This window comes from Eurypyga helias, unplaced genomic scaffold (assembly GCF_000690775.1).
Source record: "Eurypyga helias isolate BGI_N326 unplaced genomic scaffold, ASM69077v1 scaffold21293, whole genome shotgun sequence".
NCBI classification, from domain to species: domain Eukaryota; kingdom Metazoa; phylum Chordata; class Aves; order Eurypygiformes; family Eurypygidae; genus Eurypyga; species Eurypyga helias.
The window spans coordinates 6,671-27,606 of record NW_010240835.1 but is presented as its reverse complement, the minus strand read 5'-3'; the positions used below and the strand labels follow the sequence as shown (position 1 = coordinate 27,606).

Here is a 20,936-nt window from a genome sequence, read left to right as displayed (position 1 = left end):
ACCATTCTATGATTCTATGAGTCTCAAAGTGGCTTATTCCACAGAAAGCCAAGGACAGCCGGTGCCAGCTCTAGCAGTGAGAGATGCCAAGGTCCGAGGGTATATGCCTGCCAGGGCAGGCCGGGCAGGCCAGCTCTTTTGGCAGTGAACTAGTGGGAAAACCTCGTAGGTCCAGTTCATGTCCAGGTCTGCTGTGTGCCCTCAAAGAGCTGCTGAATATGACTGCCATTCGTGACCAACACCGAGCCATTGGGGAAGGGAATGAAGAGAAGGAGCCCCTCCCCTTCCCCTTTCCTTTCCCCTTCTCCTTCCCCTTCCCCTTCCCCTTTCCCTGTCCTCAGGCTTGCTGAGTATTGAGCAATCAGAAAGAAAGTAGCTGAATTGTTGAGGCTAATAATAGTTATTTAAAAAAATACATGCAAACTAGTGACAATCATCACGGTATAAAGTTGCCTGAATCACCTGCTAATCAGAACCATCTGTCAATTAAAAAAGAGAGGAAGTAACCTCAGTTCCCCAAAGGTTTGAGTTGCCACATAAAGGGGTGCGGATGCTATAATGTGTAAGCCTGGAAGGTTTTTTTGTATTGAGTAAGAGGAAACAGCCATCCTGGCACACAGAGACTCTCTGTGATTGCAGGCAGGGCAGATTCAGCCAGATGAAGATGGGGTGTCTCTCTGTCCAACAGGGTTCATCTCGCTTTCCAGGCTAATAGCTGTTCCCCCTGGAGAGGCCAGCAGGGTCCTGGCAACATAATCCTGAATGGAGGAAACAGGACCATGCAGATGGACAGCTGTGCTCTGCAGGGCTGAAATGGGATTGGGTTTCAGGTACACCTCCCCTCCGTGATTTTTGCCTAATGTTGAGATAGCGTGATGAAACATTGCCTCCCTTCCTCCCAGATTATTCCCCAGCTTTCAAGACTGAGGTCAGGTCTTCATCCTGCAAAGGAAATGGATGGGCTTCTCTGTCCATAAACTGCCACCATCCAGAGGTAGCTCAGGATTTGACAGGTCTCATTTTCAAAGAAAAGCAGCCGAGACCCCTTTCTCCTCCCACTATCCAACAACCTTTCTCCGAACAGACACAGCTTTGCCCTACTGTGGTCCCCAAGGACCTTGCAGTAGAGTGGGGAGAATAATTTTTATCTTTATGTGACAAGGTGACAGCTGAAATCCTGAGAGCTTTAAGCCCCTTGGTGATTTTTGAAGGCCCTCTAAAGAGCTGTGTGTAGCTCTGCATTTAGACACCTCTGACAGTCGACAATTTGACTTCTTGAGAAGATGCAGAAAGTGTGGGAAAGGAGACACAAGGTAACACTCTCAGCTGTAGCACAGCACTCTGCCATGAATTCACCTTCCCTTCCCAATTTTTGCAGTGCAGCACAAGCTGGTGCTTTGTCTCTCTTGAGTTCCCTGTGCTTGAATGTTGTAGCCCAGTTATTTTGCTTCCTGACACGGATTTGAGCATTTCTGATTGACTACTTGACCCAGGGCTGAATTAGCAGGAATCAAGCAAAGAGATAAGGACCTCACACCTGTATGTGCCCGTCACGGAACATTGTTTCCCAGTTTTGTTGCTCACCACTGAAGTGGCTGCATGTCCATGCTCAGATAAATGGTTCTTATGGTTGTGGTGCTCCTTAAGCATTTAAGGTGTGTTGAGGTGAAAGACCAAAGAAAACGGATTTGCACCACATTGTGATGAACCTGTTTTGCACATCGTGCAGTTTTAGGGAGAGGGGAGGCAGTGCTGAAGAGGTAGAATGAGGTGTGAGTAAAACGAGAGAATTCCCTCAAAGGCGGAAACCAAGGAGGAGGTGGTGAAGAGAGCAGAATCCCTTGGAAATCAGGATAACGTGGGGCTCGCTAAAAAGGCTTATTTATATGAATGGAATTCTCTGGCCTGTGTTGCAGGAAGGGATGCTCAAAGTGAAAAAGGAAGCTGAAGAGAGGGAAGCGTCTTTTCATAAAGACCTCAAGAAAATTCCATATGGCAAGAAAAAAATTTAGGGTTTTGTGTGTGTGTGTACATCAAAGTCCTATTTCTCCGCATCCTTTGAAACACACATGGGACCTCCTTGTATGAGGTAAGATTTAAATTTAAGCTTTCTGGGAAAAGATTGTTCCTCTTGAAAAGCAGCATGTCAAATCCTGAGCTTTGCTCAGAAGGAGGGAGTTAGTGATTTTGTGCGTAAAGTTTGATTTGTGAGGGATTATCAGTAAGCAACCCCTACTTGTGTGCTCTCACATGCAATTGTGCTTTCTTGTCGTTCCCCGTAGTGACGGAGTTCAGGTTTACCCGTGGTTGGAAGCCTCTCGTTGTTAATAACTAAGAACCCTCTAAGAGGCAGCAATCAAAACACAAGGTAAGCTCAGAGCAGCTCCCCGAACTGCAGAAGAGGAAAGCGCACATGTAAACCTCAGGCACAACTACCGTGCAAGTACAAGTAATCCTCAAGGTCCTGAGTACCTTTCTTTTAAGAGCTGCTCAGGGGTCAAGAAAGCAGGGAAGGATGTACGGGATCACTGCGCCTGAGACGGGCTTTCCTTGGGGCCCACGTCGTGAGCCTGTGTGTCCGCAATCACGCACAGCCGCAACCTGCCTTCCTCCTGCTGTTGTGTCCCTGTGGCTCGGGAAGCCATGTCACCCGCAGGCAAGAGGGCAGGGCGTTCGTTACTCTCAGAACCGACACAAACTTACTTGGTGGGTTGGGCAGTGGGGAACGCAATCAGGCAGTAGGTAGTATCCAAAAATGCTCAGGACTCCGAGTCCCCACACTTGACACCCTCTTGAAATCAGAGGTGAGAGATTATTTCAAGTGAGAGTGCTCTTGCTGTGCAAGTAATGCCATACCTGGAGGGCAGCGCATGCCTTGGTTTTGTTTTCTCTCCACAGTGTCTTTTCTACTGTTTTGGATAAAACATTGCCCTTATTGAAGAAAAATATAAGAACCCAGGTAGTCTTGTCGCCAGTCTGGCCACAAGGTTCTCCTGTCACCGTGACCTGGGCATCTCCCAGCTGCTCAGAGAACAAGCCCAGGCTTTCCTCGATGCCGACGGCAGAGCAAGCCAGAGTCCTCCTTTATGGACATGCACTTCGTTGGGTGTTTGCTCTCATTTCTTTTTGTGCATCCCCCAGGTTTGTGAAGCTGCAGTCATGGAAGAGGAGGGTAACAGGGAGACAGGCATCCTTGTGATCAGCAGAGCCCAGGAGCTTCTGACCTGCTGCCTCATATGTGGCTCATACAGGGGGGACAACATTATGCCCATTCCACCAACACTCCCTTAGCTGGACCAAGGGGAAATCAGGACAGCATCCTGCTAGCACCTCCCTAGAACAGCAACTCGAGAGGCTTCTGCTCCCTACTTCAGTTTGTAGTAGCGTGCTATGTGCAGTAAGGCTGCAGGAATTACTGCTTGTGTTCCATCCACACTAAGAAAGCAAATAGGGCTGCCTCCTTCTGATAAATTGCAGGGTTGTCACCCCAATTTCTGCTCTATTTCTGTGGGCTGGCATCAAAACTCAGTAAAGCCAATGGACAGAAACCCACCAATACCTCTGGGTCGTGGATCAGATTCAGTAATCTCAGTAGCTTCATAATGTCATACTAGCTAACTTTTAACTGAATCTGTAACACCCACTCCCCACCCACTCTGTATTTTGCTCTGTAAAGCCAGTCTCTGTTGAACAGCCTTTGCAAACGAGCGCTCGAGATGGACACGCTTCCAGAGTGCTGAACGCAGAAAACAGTGAAAACTTTAATGGTCTTGAACAGACCTGAATAACACACAGAAAAAAAAAGTATTTTTGTGTAAAAAGCCATTTTATTTTATATTTTCCCCAGAATTCCTACTGAGTTTCCCATTATGGAAGGGAAAAAAGTACAAATCAGGAAAGGTTATACATCAGTAGTGAAACACCTTCGCAGCGTGGCCACGACCTGTCCTTGCGAACTAAACTATGGTCCCAGCATTTCATCTTTGCAACGACAGAGAAAATCGTGTTGCTTGAAGAGCACCGAGATAAAGAAGGAAACGTTGAGAGGCCAAGATGGCCACAGATATAAAATAAATTAAAAGCATCTGTAGAAGTTCATTTTCGTATACAAAATCACTTTTCTTATTTGGGGACAATTCTTTTAAATTGACATAGTCCATACAAAGATTAACTGTTCAACAGAAACCATTTTAAAAGACTGTTTTTACAAAGAGAAATGGGTTGCTAAACAAAACATCGGTCTCCCGCAAACTGCTGGGCCTCTCCACAGAGATGAGCATGCAAAGCTTTTGGGCCAGCCCTGCAGCAGAGGACAGTGATTTGCAATCCCAGGCCTGCTCAGCACCTCATGAAAGGTGTTCTGCTCCTTGCAAGTGCAGGGCCACCAGACGTAGGAAAAACCAGCTTTGTGATCCTGTCCAGATGAACAGTGTCATTGCTTCCAGCAGGCAATTCTCCTGGATCAAAGTACCGTGCTGCAGGATAAGCAAGTTTTATTTCACACCCTGTATTGTGCACACTTACCGTGAGATTCCCTATTCAATCTCCAAGAGTGGGATTTTCAAGAGCTTCCTGCAGCGGCCTCCTCACAGTCTGCTCCTCACAGGGGACTTTGCTCCCAGAAGAGCCCATCTGAAGAGAGAGTTCGCGTAGCTCCAGACATTCTCCTCCCCATCTTTTGAGCCAGCCATAAAAATAATGCACGGGCATCAGACACCACACAACCAGATGGGAAGCAGAGCCATTTATCAATTAGTCGTATTGCAAAAAGCAGAACAGGTGGGAAAAGCCACCCCCCCCAGCCCCGTCCCGTACTGATCTGAGATTAAAATGGTCATTAGTAACAGGAGTTGGAAATTATTTTGAGGTCCCAAATAATACAAGGTTATATACAGAAATCACCGCCTATGTGAGTAATACGTTACTGATGCTAGACATGGTTTTATATAGACAGTTTCATTTACAGATACAAATGCAAAACAACGTGTGGGCATAACATGTCTCACTTCTGTATGGTTAACTGAAGAGAATGCTCAGTGTAGAGTTGGAAGAGGCAGATCACGTTTTACTTGAAGATTGTACCTATTCTACATGATATGGTTCATGACAAAATCTGGCTGTACCCCAGTGAAAATCAAGTGCAACATATTCACACTTGTTTTAAGGTCACTTCCAGGCCGCCTCATCACAGCACGGGAAAGCATTGCTTACAGCCTTGAACTTGGCTTCAGTCCCAGAGTGACTCAGAGCACAGATGCCCAGACTGCTGTGCTGAGGCAACACCTATGTTTAGTAAGCACCTCTGTTCTGGGTGCAAAAGTGGGTAAGCTTGGCTGCTGACACCCTACTCCGATCTGGCCAACCCTGCTGCCATCCAAGGGGTGGGGCCAGGGTGCGTCTGACCTCCGCATTTTCCTCCAAGGAGCCTTGTTCCTGGCACGGCTTGTGCCAGACACCGTTCAGACTGAACTGGGCTTGGCACAGGCCTGACATCCTGCCCAAGGGCCAGCCGCTCCAATTCATCCCGAGCAAGCAGGAGGCTGGGACTTGGAGGGGCTGGACCAGATGATCTCTAGACATCCCTTCCAACCCCTACCACTCTGTCAATCTGTGACTCCACACCTGGTAGGATCTCCATTCCTCCAGCTATTTCCTGGGGGACTGACTGCTCTTTCCCAAGGTTGCGGTTCCATTTGCAGTTGGATGACCCCCTAGCCCTCCCCCATGAGAAGTTAGAAAGGAAAGCACTTTCTTCTCTGAGCTGTGTTTGAGAAGGTGCAGTCTGGTGCTGTTCTAAGGAAGGAAAATGCTGAAATCCAAGCACAGGGCAACATGCGTGGAGAAATACAGCCTTGGAGGGCTCCTGAGCAGCTCCCACATTTCAACCAAGTCCCAGGACAAAAAAGCACACACCTCAAGATCCTCAAAAACACCGCAAAGGACATTATTTTGGCGGTAAGAGTGTCACTCCTCACCAGCCAGCTCACCTTGAACAAAGAAATGGGACGTACTGGCACCAAGCTGAGGTTGTCTTGACAACCTCTGTGAATTCTGTTTTGCCACAACCCCTCTACCGACTGAAGAGTAGTGGTAGTTAGGTCTGTTGTTTGAGCTTGTGTCTTTTAACAGTAGCCACTGCCATGCTGAATTGTACGAACGATGGACTCATCCATGCAGCTCTTACAAAAACAACTGTCAGAAACCACTGCACCTGGTTTTGTTTGCATGGCCTGATGGCTACTGAAAATCCGACCCTGCTTCCAGCATAGCCATTGACATCCCCCACGTGTCCCATGACTCCGGGCCCAGGAGTAGACCAGTGCATTAAAAGGTGGGCCCTACAGTATAGGCAGCCTGTGCACATCACTACTTCCGCCTGTCCTGAAAGTCAAGACAGAGGCCCACACAGCTCCGCACCAGAGAGGCTTTTTTTCATTACTGAGACGCAGCCATGAAAAGTTCTTGGTCATCTGCAACTGTCTTTCCAGCCAGGAGAAAAACACAGCTTTTTTCCTTCCATTTTTAAGTCCATCTGATGTGCATGCGGAATGTCTGACTTTTCTCCTGCATACGAAAGTGGATCACATGAATCTTGATCTAAATGTACGCAGCTTCACACTTGGTGCTCGGTTTTGACGACAGTTCTGCTCCTGTATGCTGAAGATGGCACTTGTTCTCTAGAAATGGAGACTTTTCCAGTTCCAGGGAACAGATCCTTCAAGGCAATCTGCTGCTACAGAGGCTCTTGGAACCCCAACATAGAGCGATCAGGTTGGATAGCTGTGCTAATTAGTGTTGCTTAATCAGAGCTAATAAACCTGTGTCTGGTGGCACTCTGGGAATCTGACTGCAGGGGTATGCTGCTCAAGCAGGGCAAGGGAAAGGCTGCAAGCGGTAACTTCATCTGGGACTGATAGGTGGATTTTTTCTTTTTTTAATAAGTTTAACACCTGTCAGCTTCCACTGAGGCTTTGTGCAGGTACAAAGCGATTGCCGAAAGGATCTCTAGGCAACCTATTCCCCCTCCGCAGCTCTCCCACCCCGGCACGTGCACATTACTCAGGTTGGTAAACACGACAGTGTCAGTGACCAAATACAAAAAATCAATGACCGAGCGTTTAAACTACCCTCAAATAGCTACGAAACTGCCAAAAGCACGTACACGGGAAAACTGCTGTCACCTTCCATATGCTGAGGAATTGCTGACTCCAAAGTAGGGAATTTAAATCTTGCAAAGATGGGAAATTAATTTATTCCCTATGAATATCTGCCCTTTAAATACACTATGGAAAAGAGTTACGTAGGTGTCTTACAGAAAAGGTTGTTAGACATTTACTCATCGCAAACTAAAACATTGCTCCCACCAGCCACAAGTGCTTTGAAAAGCAGCACCCTCCATAGATCGTGCTGCTGAAAATTGAACCAGCATTCTGTCTAGTGCTTCTGTCAACAAAACAGAACAAATTTTTTGCAGCTGTGCCCGAGATTCATTAGATGTTTTTTGCCTGCTTGTAGTTTCGCAAATGCATTTTTTGGTGGTTTTTTTAAGAGTGTTTTGTGTTTTTATTGTGCAAAACTTGCTAGTGAGAAATCTTAAATTCACAACATAGGTACAACAAATTTGATTTTCAGAGTAGAAGTGAACCAAGATAAGAAAGAATAAAAAAAAAATCAACTATCTGATTAATGTAACAATCAAAACTCTCCAACCAGAGGCAGCTTTGATCAAATAATCGTAGTGAAGGCCTACAGATACGAATTACGCACCAAATAATTTCATGTCAGGAGTCAACTATCATGATTTACTCACAGATTATTTGCAACTATGTTCTAGAATATGTGTTGTGAACAAGTTACTCAGCCACTTCACTGAGCGGGATGCTTTCATACCCTTGGCCTGCTGAGTTTCCATAGTGCCATGAAAGTCCTTGCTTTTGAGATACCACCATGATGCAGGCAGCAGTAATGTGTTTTCTGTGCTTATGACTAAGGGCCCTGACATCTAATAAGCCAAGTTACTAAGCATATGTCACTGAAAATAGATACGCACATGCAGTCGGTGACATGCCATACCAAAGAGATTTATGTCTAAGTTGGACTATCTAAGGCTTTTAGGATGTCAGATTTTTCTTCCTTGCTGCACTACTCAGTAACCTAAGGCAGAAAGCTTAGGTTTAAAATGAAGAATAGCAATATTTCTGATCTCCCTCTCCATTAGTCACCATAAGAACAGAGACAAAAATTAACAGCAACGGCTGCTTCCAAAATCTTGTACAAAAATAGATCGGTATGTCCTTCTGGCAGTCTCAAAAACCTTGAGAGTCTCCTCCAAACTCCTCTTTCATCTCTTGAATTCAAGAGTCAGTCAGTACCCACTGCCAAGACTTAACGTCTTGGTCAAGTTCAGAGACGAATGAAGTTCGTATTCTCTTTCACTGGAAATGCTATTCAGAATCCATTCCATTTCCATCCTCTTTGTTTGGATTCGCTTACATTATTTTTCTTTTTTCTCCAAAGGAAATGCATTGGCAGTGCAAACAAAAAGTAGATATCATGAAACACACCTCCCACCCCCCAGATAGCAAGTGATCACCTCAGCATTTCAAAAGGGTCTCCGGAGATGTTATCTGCACGCACAGGACTCCACTGTCATGTTGGGGTACACCTTAAGAACCACATTTTTATTTTCATCGAAGAATAAGATACTAAGAGAAGACATTTTGTCAGGAACGCAGCAAGGTTCAGGAATACCCGGGACAACGCCGACGGCTCTCACTATGCTCTGGATGGTGGCATGGTTGGATGGCTTCAAGGCCTGCAAGAGAATAATACAGCAGAAAATGTCACTGCACCCAGGTTAGAATGGACCCACATACCAGATCAAAACTGGTTTTTTGAAGAAGGGCCCTGTGGAGACCCCACAACTGACTATCTGTAAAATCTGTCTTCTACTCGACCACTTCCACTTGTCACCTTAGTTGCTCTGAGTCAGCAACAGGGAATGTGAATCTGGTCTGGTTCTTTTAGCTGCTCCACCGCTTCGAGCTTGAACATCCTGCTGGGGACAGGCTCTCTGTGGGACGTGCCTTGCCAGAGAAACGCCCAGGCAGCAGACCTTGCAGCAAGGTGTACCTATAGGTCAAGGTAGTCTCTTCTGGGTGAATTATGTTACACATGGGCTGTCATAAAACTTGTTTGGCTGGGAGGGAGGCAGCCAACGTGCTTGCAGGCTGAGTCATTAGGAGAGCAAAAGAAACAGAACTTGTGGGTTGGGAAGTTCGACTGGTGGAACGCAAGTATGTCCAGAAAAACTAAAGCAGATTAAATGTGTACAGATATGAGAACAGAAGTACTTTACACCATGATGCTAATTGCTCCAGTTTGCTCTGCACAGTTAGGCTGTTTTGCTCGTTACTCCACACCAAGTCACTTCTCATCTGCAGCACACACCATCAACAACACTGCTGAGTAACCAAGCCCCTAAACCCCACGTCTGTTGTACCTCATATTAAGGTGACATTTTTCTCCAAAGGGCAAAGTTTCCTGCATTTATACTTGTGTAAATAGGAACACACTTTGGTTTGACATGAACAAAAAGCGAGCCTGACGAGTCAGATAACTATTTCTTCACAAAACCAGAATACATTCATACACTCATAAACATGAACATAACTCACAGAAATGAAAAATACTAAGTTTTACCTCTGAACCCCCAAAGCCTTGCAAATCCAACTACCTGTACGAAAGATAGACGAGCATGAAAAATGCACACGGTATAGTTTTTAGCCAAAGACGTTTGGCTTTGTAGGAGTGAAACTTTTACAACGCTTTTTAGAGCTCTTCTTACCTAAAGAACCTGGGAATCACACAGTTCAATGTGCTCGGCCAGTTGCCGCTGAGAAACACATGGAACAAGATCATTTGGGCCAAACGTGCAATCAGCAGCTTTGCTGTGACGAGAGATGATTTGCTTTTGGAAAAATTGGCGTTAAGGGTCTGAGATCAACCTACCTGAGGTGCAAGTCTCAACGACCTTGCATGCAAAAAGCACAGGAACAACCATGAGATTCTGGCTCGTTGTAGCATCTTAGTACATTCAGGAGTCAGCACTTCCAATTCTGCTGGCAGTACACACACGTCGAGCCTGTCCCTACTTAACGACAACACTGTTCACGACCAATGCCAGCTGTATTTTCCTTCTTTCCCAGTCCAGAGGAGGCCATAAAGATGCTCAGAGGGCTGGAGCCCCTCTGCTATGGGGACAGGCTGAGAGAGTTGGGCTTGTTCAGCCTGGAGAAGAGGAGGCTCCGGGGAGACCTTATTGCACCTTCCAGTACCTGATGGGGCTACAAGGAAGCTGGGGGGGACTTTTTCCCAGGGCCTGTAGTGACAGGACAAGGGGTAATGGGGTTAAATGGAAAGTGGGGAGGGTTAGATTAGATATCAGGAAGAAGTTCTTCACGGAGTGGGGGGTGAGGCACTGGGACAGGTTGCCCAGAGAAGCTGTGGATGCCCCATCCCTGGAAGTGTCCAAGGCCAGGCTGGATGAGGCTTGGAGCAACCTGGTCTAGTGGAAGGCGTCCCTGCCCATGGCAGGGGGGTTGGAACTGGATGGTCTTTAAGGTCCCTTCCAACCCAAACCATTCTGTGATTCTGTGATTCATGGAGACAGCTGTTCCTTGAATTCCAACAGAAATGGATCAGAATGGATGTTTCCGTATTCTGTCATTTAAACTAGTCTCAAGAGAGAACTGGAACTATCTGACACAGAATTGCTTCGCTCGGGAGCATTTAGCTCTTCTTTATCTATACGCTAGCCTAGAGTGAATGTTTTTTCTTCTTTTCATGAGGAACCTATCGTGCCAATCCTGCACATCCCTTGCTCTGGTCATCCTCTCAAAGACTCAGAATTTTCTCAAGTACACTCAGGATCCAAAACCCTTTTAAACACAGACCTTACACAGAACCTGATCTTTTCTTCCCTGTTGCTTTTTTTAAGTTTACTAACAGAGCTTATCAGATGAATGAGATTCAGGGGCATGATGATATTCTGTTCAAAATAGAAATGCAAAGCTTGTTGCACCATCCTCTTAATGGCTGTAGGTTTCCCAGCATGGTTACAAAGACACTACTCTCCATCTACGTAGCTGATCTCAAAAAAGACATTACTGTTTGTCTGGAATTCAAGAGTAGCTACACTCCTCAGCAGTAGTTGATAGGGATTTAAAACTGTCTCGGATTAGTACACAATTCAGATTTCTGTATCATTTCTGCCTGTGAAAGGAAGGGAAAAGCTCTGGCAGCATCCAGGCTTGTTCCGTTACTCAGGTGCAGTGCAGCACTCTCCAGAAAAATAGCGGGGAGCTGAACAGACCTCCTGAGTCTGCTGATGAGATATCAAAAGGTAAAGCATCTATTGAGAACCTAATTGCCATCGCCAGTGGTACTGCAATTAGAAACAGGTCTCCGAATATGCCGGGTTAAGGTCTCATGGGAAACCCCTCCCTTCAGATACGGAATCTGTACCACTAAAAAGCTAAATTGTACAGAACTGATCTCAAGTATTGCCTCAGCTACCCGTGAGAATAGCCTGGATGCATTTTCTCGTTGTATGATAAAGGAAGTATCTCTGTTTGATACGGGTATCGTACCACACGCAACATCCTCCGTACTAACTTGAAGTCTGTCTGGAATACACTCCTCCTGGCCTTTAAGGTGCGCTCCTGAGGATAACCACCTTTGGCATAACCCTGCTGCCAGTGGGAATTTAACTGTGGCCGGTGTAAAATCCAAAGGCATGTGCTGCTCAGAAAATGGACATCCCCCTTGGAGTACCCAGCTGGCGTAATCCCCTGCACAAGGGGAGCGAGTTAGGCCACTGCCTGCGGGTCGCCTACACTCTGTTCGGCACATGGTCATGGAAAGCAGGCAGAGATTTTCTTTTAGGAGGGGAGAAGCAGGGCAGGCCAAGAGGTGCAGCGGGAGGAAAAAATGCCGAGCTCACTCCAAACTGCCAAATCTGTGAACGAGTCCAGCTGTGGCTCAGGCTGCACCTGCTAAGCTGCACGCCTCCCTGGGAGACTTGCTGCCCTGTTGATTTTCATTAGAGATGTATTAAGAGCAGGGCAAATGATGTCAGTTATGAGCTTTCATTCCTGACCTGGGAGAGGGTCTGCCCAGCCCCTACGCTCTGCGGCATTACACAAGCCCAACACATGTGGGTTTGACAGCAGTCAAACCAGCTAATTGAAATCAGGGAAAGGGTAAGGCCAGAAAATTTGGAGGTGGAAAACAGGGAGGCGGGGGGGGACAGGGGGAGAGGCACATCTGTTCTTAATTACCCAACAGGTTGTCAACTTTAGACCTCACCCTCAGCAAGGGAACATTATATACCCATAGGCACAGATTAGTTTGTTATTGCCTGATGGTTACAGTATCACTTTGCAAACACAGTCTTATTAGTAGCACCAGATACTATGCATGGCTCAACAGTAACACAGTAACAGTGGCTCTAGGAGACACTCGCTGCACCTTTTTATGTCATTTAGCTTTTCATTCTCTTTGGAAAACAAGGTCATTTTGGTTTCTGCAATTGAAAAAGAGCACAAAAGGAACAACTTGAATTCCAACATGGACAGAAACATAACCGATTGTTTTCAGGGAACCAGGCTCACAATGGGTTTCAGTAGCCTGCTCTCTTAACAAACTAGCTCTTTCTGCAGTACATGGCAGCAAATACTCAGCTCCACAGCATCTAAATAACTATAATGCTCTGCTGCTGTAATTCTTCACCCAACCGAGTCTAGAGAGTTTCACGCAGAAAGGCTGGATTAGGCCTTTCAGTAGGAATTTGTAGAAGAAAACTGGTGTCCTGGTTATGGCCTTGCAGGCCTGAGCTACAGGCTCAGTTCATGGCAATCAGACCTTCTGCTTCATGTCAGCAAAATCACTTAAACTCTGTGCTTCATTTGCCTACCCATTTCTCCTGTTTATTTCTCACCGTTTTTCTGCTGTAAGTTTTTTCCAGGGCAGAGACCACTTCTGACAGTGTGTATGTGCCTATCCCAGGCAGAGCAGAGGGGTGAAGAGACGGAGGAAGAACACTCCCTTGGGACTGCTGAACTTGGTTACTGTGATAACAGCAGCCAATACTGCAAGTCTGCTTATTTGAGAAGATGGAGCTGAGCTGTGACATCTCAGAGGCCAATACTACTGTCTGTGGGAAAGTAGAACCTGAATTTGGCAGAAAAAAAAATTGGCTCTGTATGTTAGAAAATCTTTTGATGCAGTGCAATACCTCAGGGGAATTACGCAAAGACAACTCGCAGACAAAGCTGGAACTCCTCTTCCACCCAAGCAATATCTGTTAACTACCCTTCAGCTGTGTGCACTGTTCGCACCTCCCTCTCATACCCCAGTGTCAAATGTCAGTTTAAACCTCAATTAAACTTCATTTTACCTCTTCAGAACCACTGGTACTAAACTCACCTTGGCATGTTTTACTCATAGGAGCATTTGTATGGCTCACTGTGTTCCTTTCCAGAGGTCTGAATTTATTCTGGGAAGTTAGTCTGAGGTTATGGAGCACGTTAGGGATTTTTCAGTTACAGGTGCTAACCAAGGCTCTGTGTAAGGAATAGGAAGCTTTTTATTATGGATAACTTCTTTATCGTTACTCTACTTCTGGTTTCTCAGAGTTTCTTTACCTTCATGAAGATACATTACACTTTTTGCTGCTGGAGAACCTGTGTTCTCAAAGTCTCACCTTGACTCTTAAAGACAGACTTGCTTTCCATTGTAAATCTGTTATTTCCCATCAGCTCTCGGCAGGATTAGATTTCAGCCACAGCAAGCAGAGACCAGTAACACATGCCAAACCTGTTTCATGAGAAAGCCTTGTTTGCTCTTGAGCGTGCACATTACTGAGCATCCTGAGGTTTGATTCAGACTCCCCTAATGGGCAAAGAGAGGTTCTTTCCAGTCCCTGCATCAGGCGTTGGCTAACCCTGAAACATAGGCTGTGTACTGACTATTAAAAAAGAGCTTTTCTGCCCCAGAAGGCAGAAACCTATTTTGCATGTCTGCCCAATGGAGAAGGGGAAAAAAGGAAAAAAACCAAAAATCTATTTCTAGTGACTGGGTTGAAACAGTTATTCTCTAACAAGTGTGAGATCCTGGGAGTTCATCAGCACCTCAACTGTCACTACTTCTTTGGGAGCTGAAGGAGCCAGACCCCATAACCTTAGGAGAAAGGAACCTAAATGCTTTTGGACTTATGATGAGACACCTTCAAGCCTTTCTAATAAGCTGCTATACATAAATTTTTTTCCCCCTACGATCAGAAATACTTGACTGAAATTGTCCTCCAGTAGAATCGCCAACTGTCTGACACGTACTTGATTCTTTGGCTTTGTTTCTTTTGTAATATTGATGGCAGCCCAAAGCAGGCTTTTCATTTTAAATGAAGAATATTTAAGGGGCCACGATCAGCTGAGCTGGAGACACTTGGGTTTTTTGTACTGCTATGAACTGAAGTACTTCAGCTCTTCTGGTTTAAGTATCATGTACCATTTTCTCCTCAACATAAAACAGAGTAACGCTCTTTTATGGTTGGGATGAAGTTTTTATAACTAAACCTGCAACTGGAAACGCTAACCGGCTGTGAAGCAGAGGGACACAGCAGGCCATTTTTGTAATCCATGTGTCCTTAAGGTCAGAATGGAAGACGTCCAGGTCCACGCTTTTCAAAATTTCTATCCTGTAATGCTGAGCTACTGGTTTGAGAGAGCACAGTTCCCATCAATGATGAAGTAAAATGCTCTTGAATGTGAGGTTCCAGTGAGACCAAGAGCCCCACCTTTACTGACATTTCCTGTAGGCATTATTTGTGTGTGCCCCTCATTTTAGGCCAGCCTCAAATACCGCATTCTACCTTCAGGTTTTGGTAGACTCCAGGGGGGTTGATGCTGCTAATAATGACATTGGGCATTCCATTTTAGGGAGCCTGAGTTCATCACCCTTCCTTGCTGCTCACATGCAACAGTCTCATAAAAAACAGGGATATTTCAAAAGACAGTTGGCCAGGACCCGATCCACTTGATCTGTCATATAAGCGATTAATTTGACTCTCTTGCTTAGACTTAGAGCATCCTAACCACTCCTATAGCTCTGCTGAGCCTGTCCTTGTGACAGTCATGCCTCGTGAGGAACACATTTTTCCTAGAACGTGCAAAGCTGACTGACCTCAGTGTGGGTCTGGCAGCAAAAGACCCCTCCGAGGCGTAACGACTACTGTTTCATAAGCAATTTTCTGGATCTGGCTTGTATTATGTTTATTAAACAGGTTAATAACAAGTTCACACATCATAAGCACTATTCAGGAAATGTTTTATGGCAACTTGGGTTCTGGACAAAAAACTAATACCACGTAGTATTTTTTTAATTACCTTTACAAGCCTGTCTTTTTACTAGCTGTTCCAACCACCGCTCCTTGCAGCACGAGACAAAGATACCAATTATTTACTAGAACCAACCACGTAACAGGTGACCAGCTGCCTTTTACTGATGCAGGAAGAAAATGCATAGTTTACATCAACAGACAGCGCAAAAGAATCAATAAAGACCGTACCTTTGGAATTGGGAATTGGCATTCCCCTGAACAGTAATAGGCGTCAAAGGATTTAGGGGAAATAATCCACTCGCTCCAGCCAATGTCTGCAAAATCCACCTTGAGATAGCGCCGGGCACAATACCTTGGCTCATTCCACTGCTTCCTCCTCGCCTTCTTCAGCGTTTGCTCATCGAACTGGAGAGTCTGGCTCTTCTGGTGATGATTCTTCCTCTGCTTTTTCTTACTCTTTGCCCTCTCCACTAACCGTGGCTGGAAGGTTTTGTAAGGTTTTCTGTCTTCCCATCTCTCATCCTCATTGTACTGGTACTCGGCTCCTGGAAGCTCGTTATTCTGCAACGGCAACAGGACGTTTGCAGAGCGTTTTCGCCGCCGCTTCCCGAGGCTGCTCCTCACATGGTTTTCTGGCCTGGGAAAGACCCTTGCCAGAGAATGACGGTGCCCTTGCAAACTAGAGACAACGCTCTCTGGCTCTGAAATAGCAGAATCATTGGCATAGATCAGAATGTAGGGTTCATAGGGGGAAGGTGCCCTTTTCCAGGGGTGATGGCTGGCCAGATCCATTTTGACACGGATCAGGAGTTCATTGTTTCGTTTTGCTTCATGCAGGAGCTGAGTGATATCCTTCCACTGCCAGGAAAGGGCATCCCTGTAAGCAGCAGAGACATTTATTAAGAAATGTCCCAGGCTCCGAGTCTGGTTCCCAACAGAAGGAAAGGTCCAAACTGAAAGTTGTATCTGCATTTCAGGTTTCCTATGGCCATGACGAGAACAGCCTCTGGACTGGGAACAGTTCCACTTCGCATGCAGCAGGTCACCAATATAATAATACACCGACGCGGACAAGACGTTTTCAGACTTGGTGAGTGACGTCAAGTTAAAAACGTACGCCTCCTGGCTGTCAGGGCCCCCTAGAAGAAGAAATACTCAGATAAGAATATGGGCATTTCAAAATGTTACAAAGAGAGGACGAAGCGTGTTGCTTTCCAGGTTGTACATTAAGTTCACATGAAATTTTCACGCACTGCTGTGGGAATAGGTTTAGGCCATTATTCAGAAAAATAATTGAGCTGGTAAACTGGTGACTGTAAACCATTCAATCTAGTTTCCTTGTAATACCCATCTCCATCCAGAAATACACATTTCCTACTGCTCTCCTGACTTCAGGAAACAAACTAGGTCACAGAAACACAACTCGATAACAGATGCTCTAAAGACTTCCTCATCCAGAAATCTAAGCAATGCCATATAAGGTCTTTCCTCTTTTGTTTTCCTCTTTCTGTACCATTTCCAACCCCCTCCCTTTCAAAATACACTTAGGGGACTGTCACTGCCCTGTCCTAACTAAAGACTTGTCTTTCTTTGCCCAAAACAATGAGGACATCAGTGCAACATGAATGGCACTGAACCACACCGTAGGCCAGACCTAGCTGAAGCTGGAGAAAGGCTCTGGCTGGCTTCATTAGGCAACGGATCATCTGTAAACTTCCATTACCCTGCTGAGCCACAGCCTCAGTAGAAGAAAAGATTTGCTTCCCTACGAGTAGAGGCTCAATGTGGCAGCAAGGAAAAGCCTGGACTCTAACAGGGCATGTTTCCCAGTGATGCCACAGGCTGTGCGAGCGTACTGCTGGGTAAGTCACTTAAGCTCTGACGGCCAAGTCATTCAACGCGAAAATAGCCCGGCTGGTTCCAGGCCACACCTACTAGGACAGGGACTTTGGGGCCTGCGTGGCATTTACTCTTAGCTTCTGAAGATGTCAAAGAGACTATTAAAGAGGGACCCAAAGCCATGTAACATTTGGTACAGCTACTTATGTGTATCAGGATGCAAAAAGGTAACCAAACATTGAAGGTACTATGTATTTCAGAAGCTAAACTAAAAGACACATTGAAATCCTGTGTTACAAAGCCTGTTTCCTCTCAGTATTAACTATTCCTCCATTATAATAAGAACAATTTATTGGCCCCCCAAGTGGCTGCTGACTTCTGCTGTGCAACTGGGGCGTGACCCAGAGCCCTTCACAACGGCAAGGTTAGAGTTGGGCACAGAAGGAAGTATAAAGTTATGGACAACAGCCGTGCACACAAAGAAGGAACGTGGCTCGCCTCTAAAGACACGGGGTGAAGAAACACCAGGACAGAATTTCTGTTTAATCGTTTTTAAGGCTTGGATGTCACTTTTGGAGAAAGAGACGATTCGCCATTTATAATGCATTAAAGACACACAAGCTGGTCTGACGGCCTTTTGGCTAAGTCAGACACTAATCACAACCAAACTTTCCCTCTAGAATAATCAGGATCAGGACTGCTTCAATTACACTGGGTAAATTTAGTCATTCCACCTTAGACCTGCAATCAATTTTCTGCCAGTCAGTTAGAAAGTATTTACTAGTGTAACTGAAAGTGGGTGGACAGTACTAGAGCAATCCCAATGAAAAGAAAGCCAACCCAAAATGTCTTGGTTTGGAGGGGGGATGTGTTGTTGGCAAAACACACCCGCTTGCCTCTGTGCAGAGGGAAACAAGCCAGGGACAATCCTTCTCGGTCAGGATGTCACTCTATCAATAAGGAGGGATGCGGGGGACAGTGGGGTTTCCGCAGATGTGAAATTAGAGAAGTCGACCTAAGCGCGGGTATCTTGCGCGAACCCAAAGATGCACTCCCAATGCAGGCTGACCTGTGAAAACAGATGGCCGACTACTTTAATCCCCTGTAGGGCGCAACAGAAAGGCTTGGGGGTAAGGTTTAAATTTTTGTTTTAAAATTTCCTGCTTGGACTGCAGTTCTGTCTCTCCTTCAGAGTGAGAGAAATATAGATCCAAATGTTAAGGTGCTATGGAGAGCTATAAAACCAGGCTGTATGGAAAAGTCAAATGTAGTAAAGCAAAGGTATGGTCTGCAGCCCCCCAAAGGGCTGGAAACAACCCAACACCTCAGGAAAAAAAGGGAACACAGACTTGAATGCTTCTTTGACATCACAGCCCGTCAAAACCCTCTTCGGAGGCTGAAGTTACACTTTACAGAGTTTTGAAAGAGTTTTGTTTGTTTGGGGTGTTGTTTTGTTTGTTGTTGGTTTGGGGTTTTTTTTTTTAAGATTATTATTTTTAATTCCAAGCAACAACAAGCATAGAGATGCGTGTGGAATAGGGAAGAACAGCCTCCCTTCTTCCACCTCAAAATGCTGTAGGAAGTCCCCTGCCCAAGAAAGTGAAAACATCGTTTCCAGTACTGATCTTTCAAAGATTTTGACAGCTTTATGTCCTCCTGCCTGACATTCTGTGCTTCCAGCCTGCAGTACCTCAACTGCTAATGCCATTCAGGTTAAGTCCCACAAAATATTGTATGTTACCTCTGCCTCCCCACCCCCGCCCCAAGAATTTAAGTGGCATTTTCTTGTAAATGTTTTTTTTTCTCATCAATTCTCTAACCGATACATTAAAAAAGCAGGAATCAGCCTCACTAGAAAGACAGAACCCTTCTCCACAGTATATCACATGCATTGCTTCAAGAAATTCAGGAAAAAAACAACATTTCTCAGTGAGACAGGGCAAACAAAGGCCAAATCATTTATAGAAATCACCTTTGTTCACACATTCAGCCCAGCCTGAAGGCGGATCACATAGGTAATTTCCCAACAGCTGAAGACTAACATTGCCAACCCATCCAATTTCTAGCTATCGCTTATGCCTGGGGAACTAGATTTTCTTTGCATTTGGTCCTACTTTTCATTCCTTGTGCCAAAACCGGCGGTTTATTTTACATTTGTACTAAGCACACACGAGGAGCTGACCTCTGCTTGGTTTGTAATCACTAATACCATAAGGTTAATATGTAGTTTGGCAGAGCACTAAGCACATCAGTCTCAGGAACCAGAATTTATGATGTCTCATGAGCGCCTGTTAAAGAAGTTATTATTCGAATCGCTGTTGTATGTTGAATGACAAGTTTTGATTTTAATTTTTAATAAGAATTCCACTTAACAAATACTGCCTGTTCTAAATTGGCATATCGTAGTGGAACACAAAACAAGCTGCTTTTGTTTATAAAGCAACCCTAGATGGCGTGAAACAGACACAGGAGGAATATATAGTTTTGATTAAAAGCAAAGCTCAAGCAGCCACTCCTCTACGCCCAAGAACAAGGACTTACAGTAGGTGGTGCTGTTTTCTCACTGAACTGACCAAGCTCAAACTGCTCTGGAGAGTTTTCGGATCATTCCGTTTGCAAAATCATCTTGACACCAGTTACTGCTGGCCAGCAGAGATGTTTACAGATTTGCTGGCTTCCGGCTCAGAAAAACCCAACTGTGTGACCTGGGTTTCTGTCACAACTTAGGAACACTGCCCCAGATACATCTGTCGTGTGACAGCGATCCCTGGCTCTCAGGTGTGAGCCAAGCACAGAACTAAGCATTCCCCAGGCTAGTCATCACCCTTAAAATGACAGAATACGTGGATCATCATTCACAAAGATGCTCCGAGGGCTGGAGCACCTCTCCTGTGATTAAAGGCTGAGAGAGTTGGGCTTGTTCAGCCTGGAGAAGAGAAGGCTCCGGGGAGACCTTATTGCACCTTCCAGTACCTGAAGGGGCTACAAGGAAGCTGGGGGGGACTTTTTACAAGAGCCTGTAGTGACAGGACAAGGGCTAACGGGGTTAAATTGAAAGTGGGGAGGGTTAGATTGGATATCAGGAAGAAGTTCTTCCCAGAGAGGGTGGGGAGGCACTGGGACAGGTTGCCCAGAGAAGCTGTGGATGTCCCATCCCTGGAAGTGTCCAAGGCCAGGCTGGATGAGGCTTGGAGCAACCTGGTCTAGTGGAAGGTGGCCCTGCCCATGGCAGGGGGTTGGAACTAGATGATCTTTAAGGTCCCTTCCAACCCAAACCATTCTGTGATTCTAGGACACCAAGGAAGATTCAGCTTTAAAATACCAATAAACGTACCTTCTCCTCAGAAAATTTCGTTTCAGTTAAATTAAACTTTGTCCTTAAACCTAGAGGACAGAAACTGCTGAAAATCTGCCACCAAAACAACATAAACTCTTAGCCAAGGTCAGGTGTGTAGTTTAAACTTTTCACCAATGTCAGGAGGTAGTGAGTAGTATCTAAGCAAATTTTGCGGTGACACGGGAAGCTTTCCATGACCCTCATCTACCTCGCCCTACTGACACCAGTGAAGCTTTACTGACTGCTGTGTGAGCTGAGGCTTTAGTTTTTACAATGACTGACGCTGGTAACTCCTGTCATATAAACAGTCTGATTGGCGGATTTCACCCCTGGCTAATCCCAAACAAAACCCAAGCTAAA

General features: G+C 45.6%; 1 protein-coding gene across 1 annotated transcript; it reads right to left on the bottom strand.

Annotated features, from left to right (window-relative positions):
• Positions 1-8,514: 8,514 nt before the first annotated feature.
• Positions 8,515-16,539, bottom strand: BMP3 (bone morphogenetic protein 3; the record flags this gene model as incomplete). Its single annotated transcript, XM_010148579.1, has 2 exons — positions 8,515-8,815; positions 15,629-16,539. Coding segments are annotated over 2 exons (1,103 nt in total), but the record flags the coding sequence as incomplete, so codon positions are not given.
• Between the last annotated feature and the right edge of the window lie 4,397 nt (positions 16,540-20,936).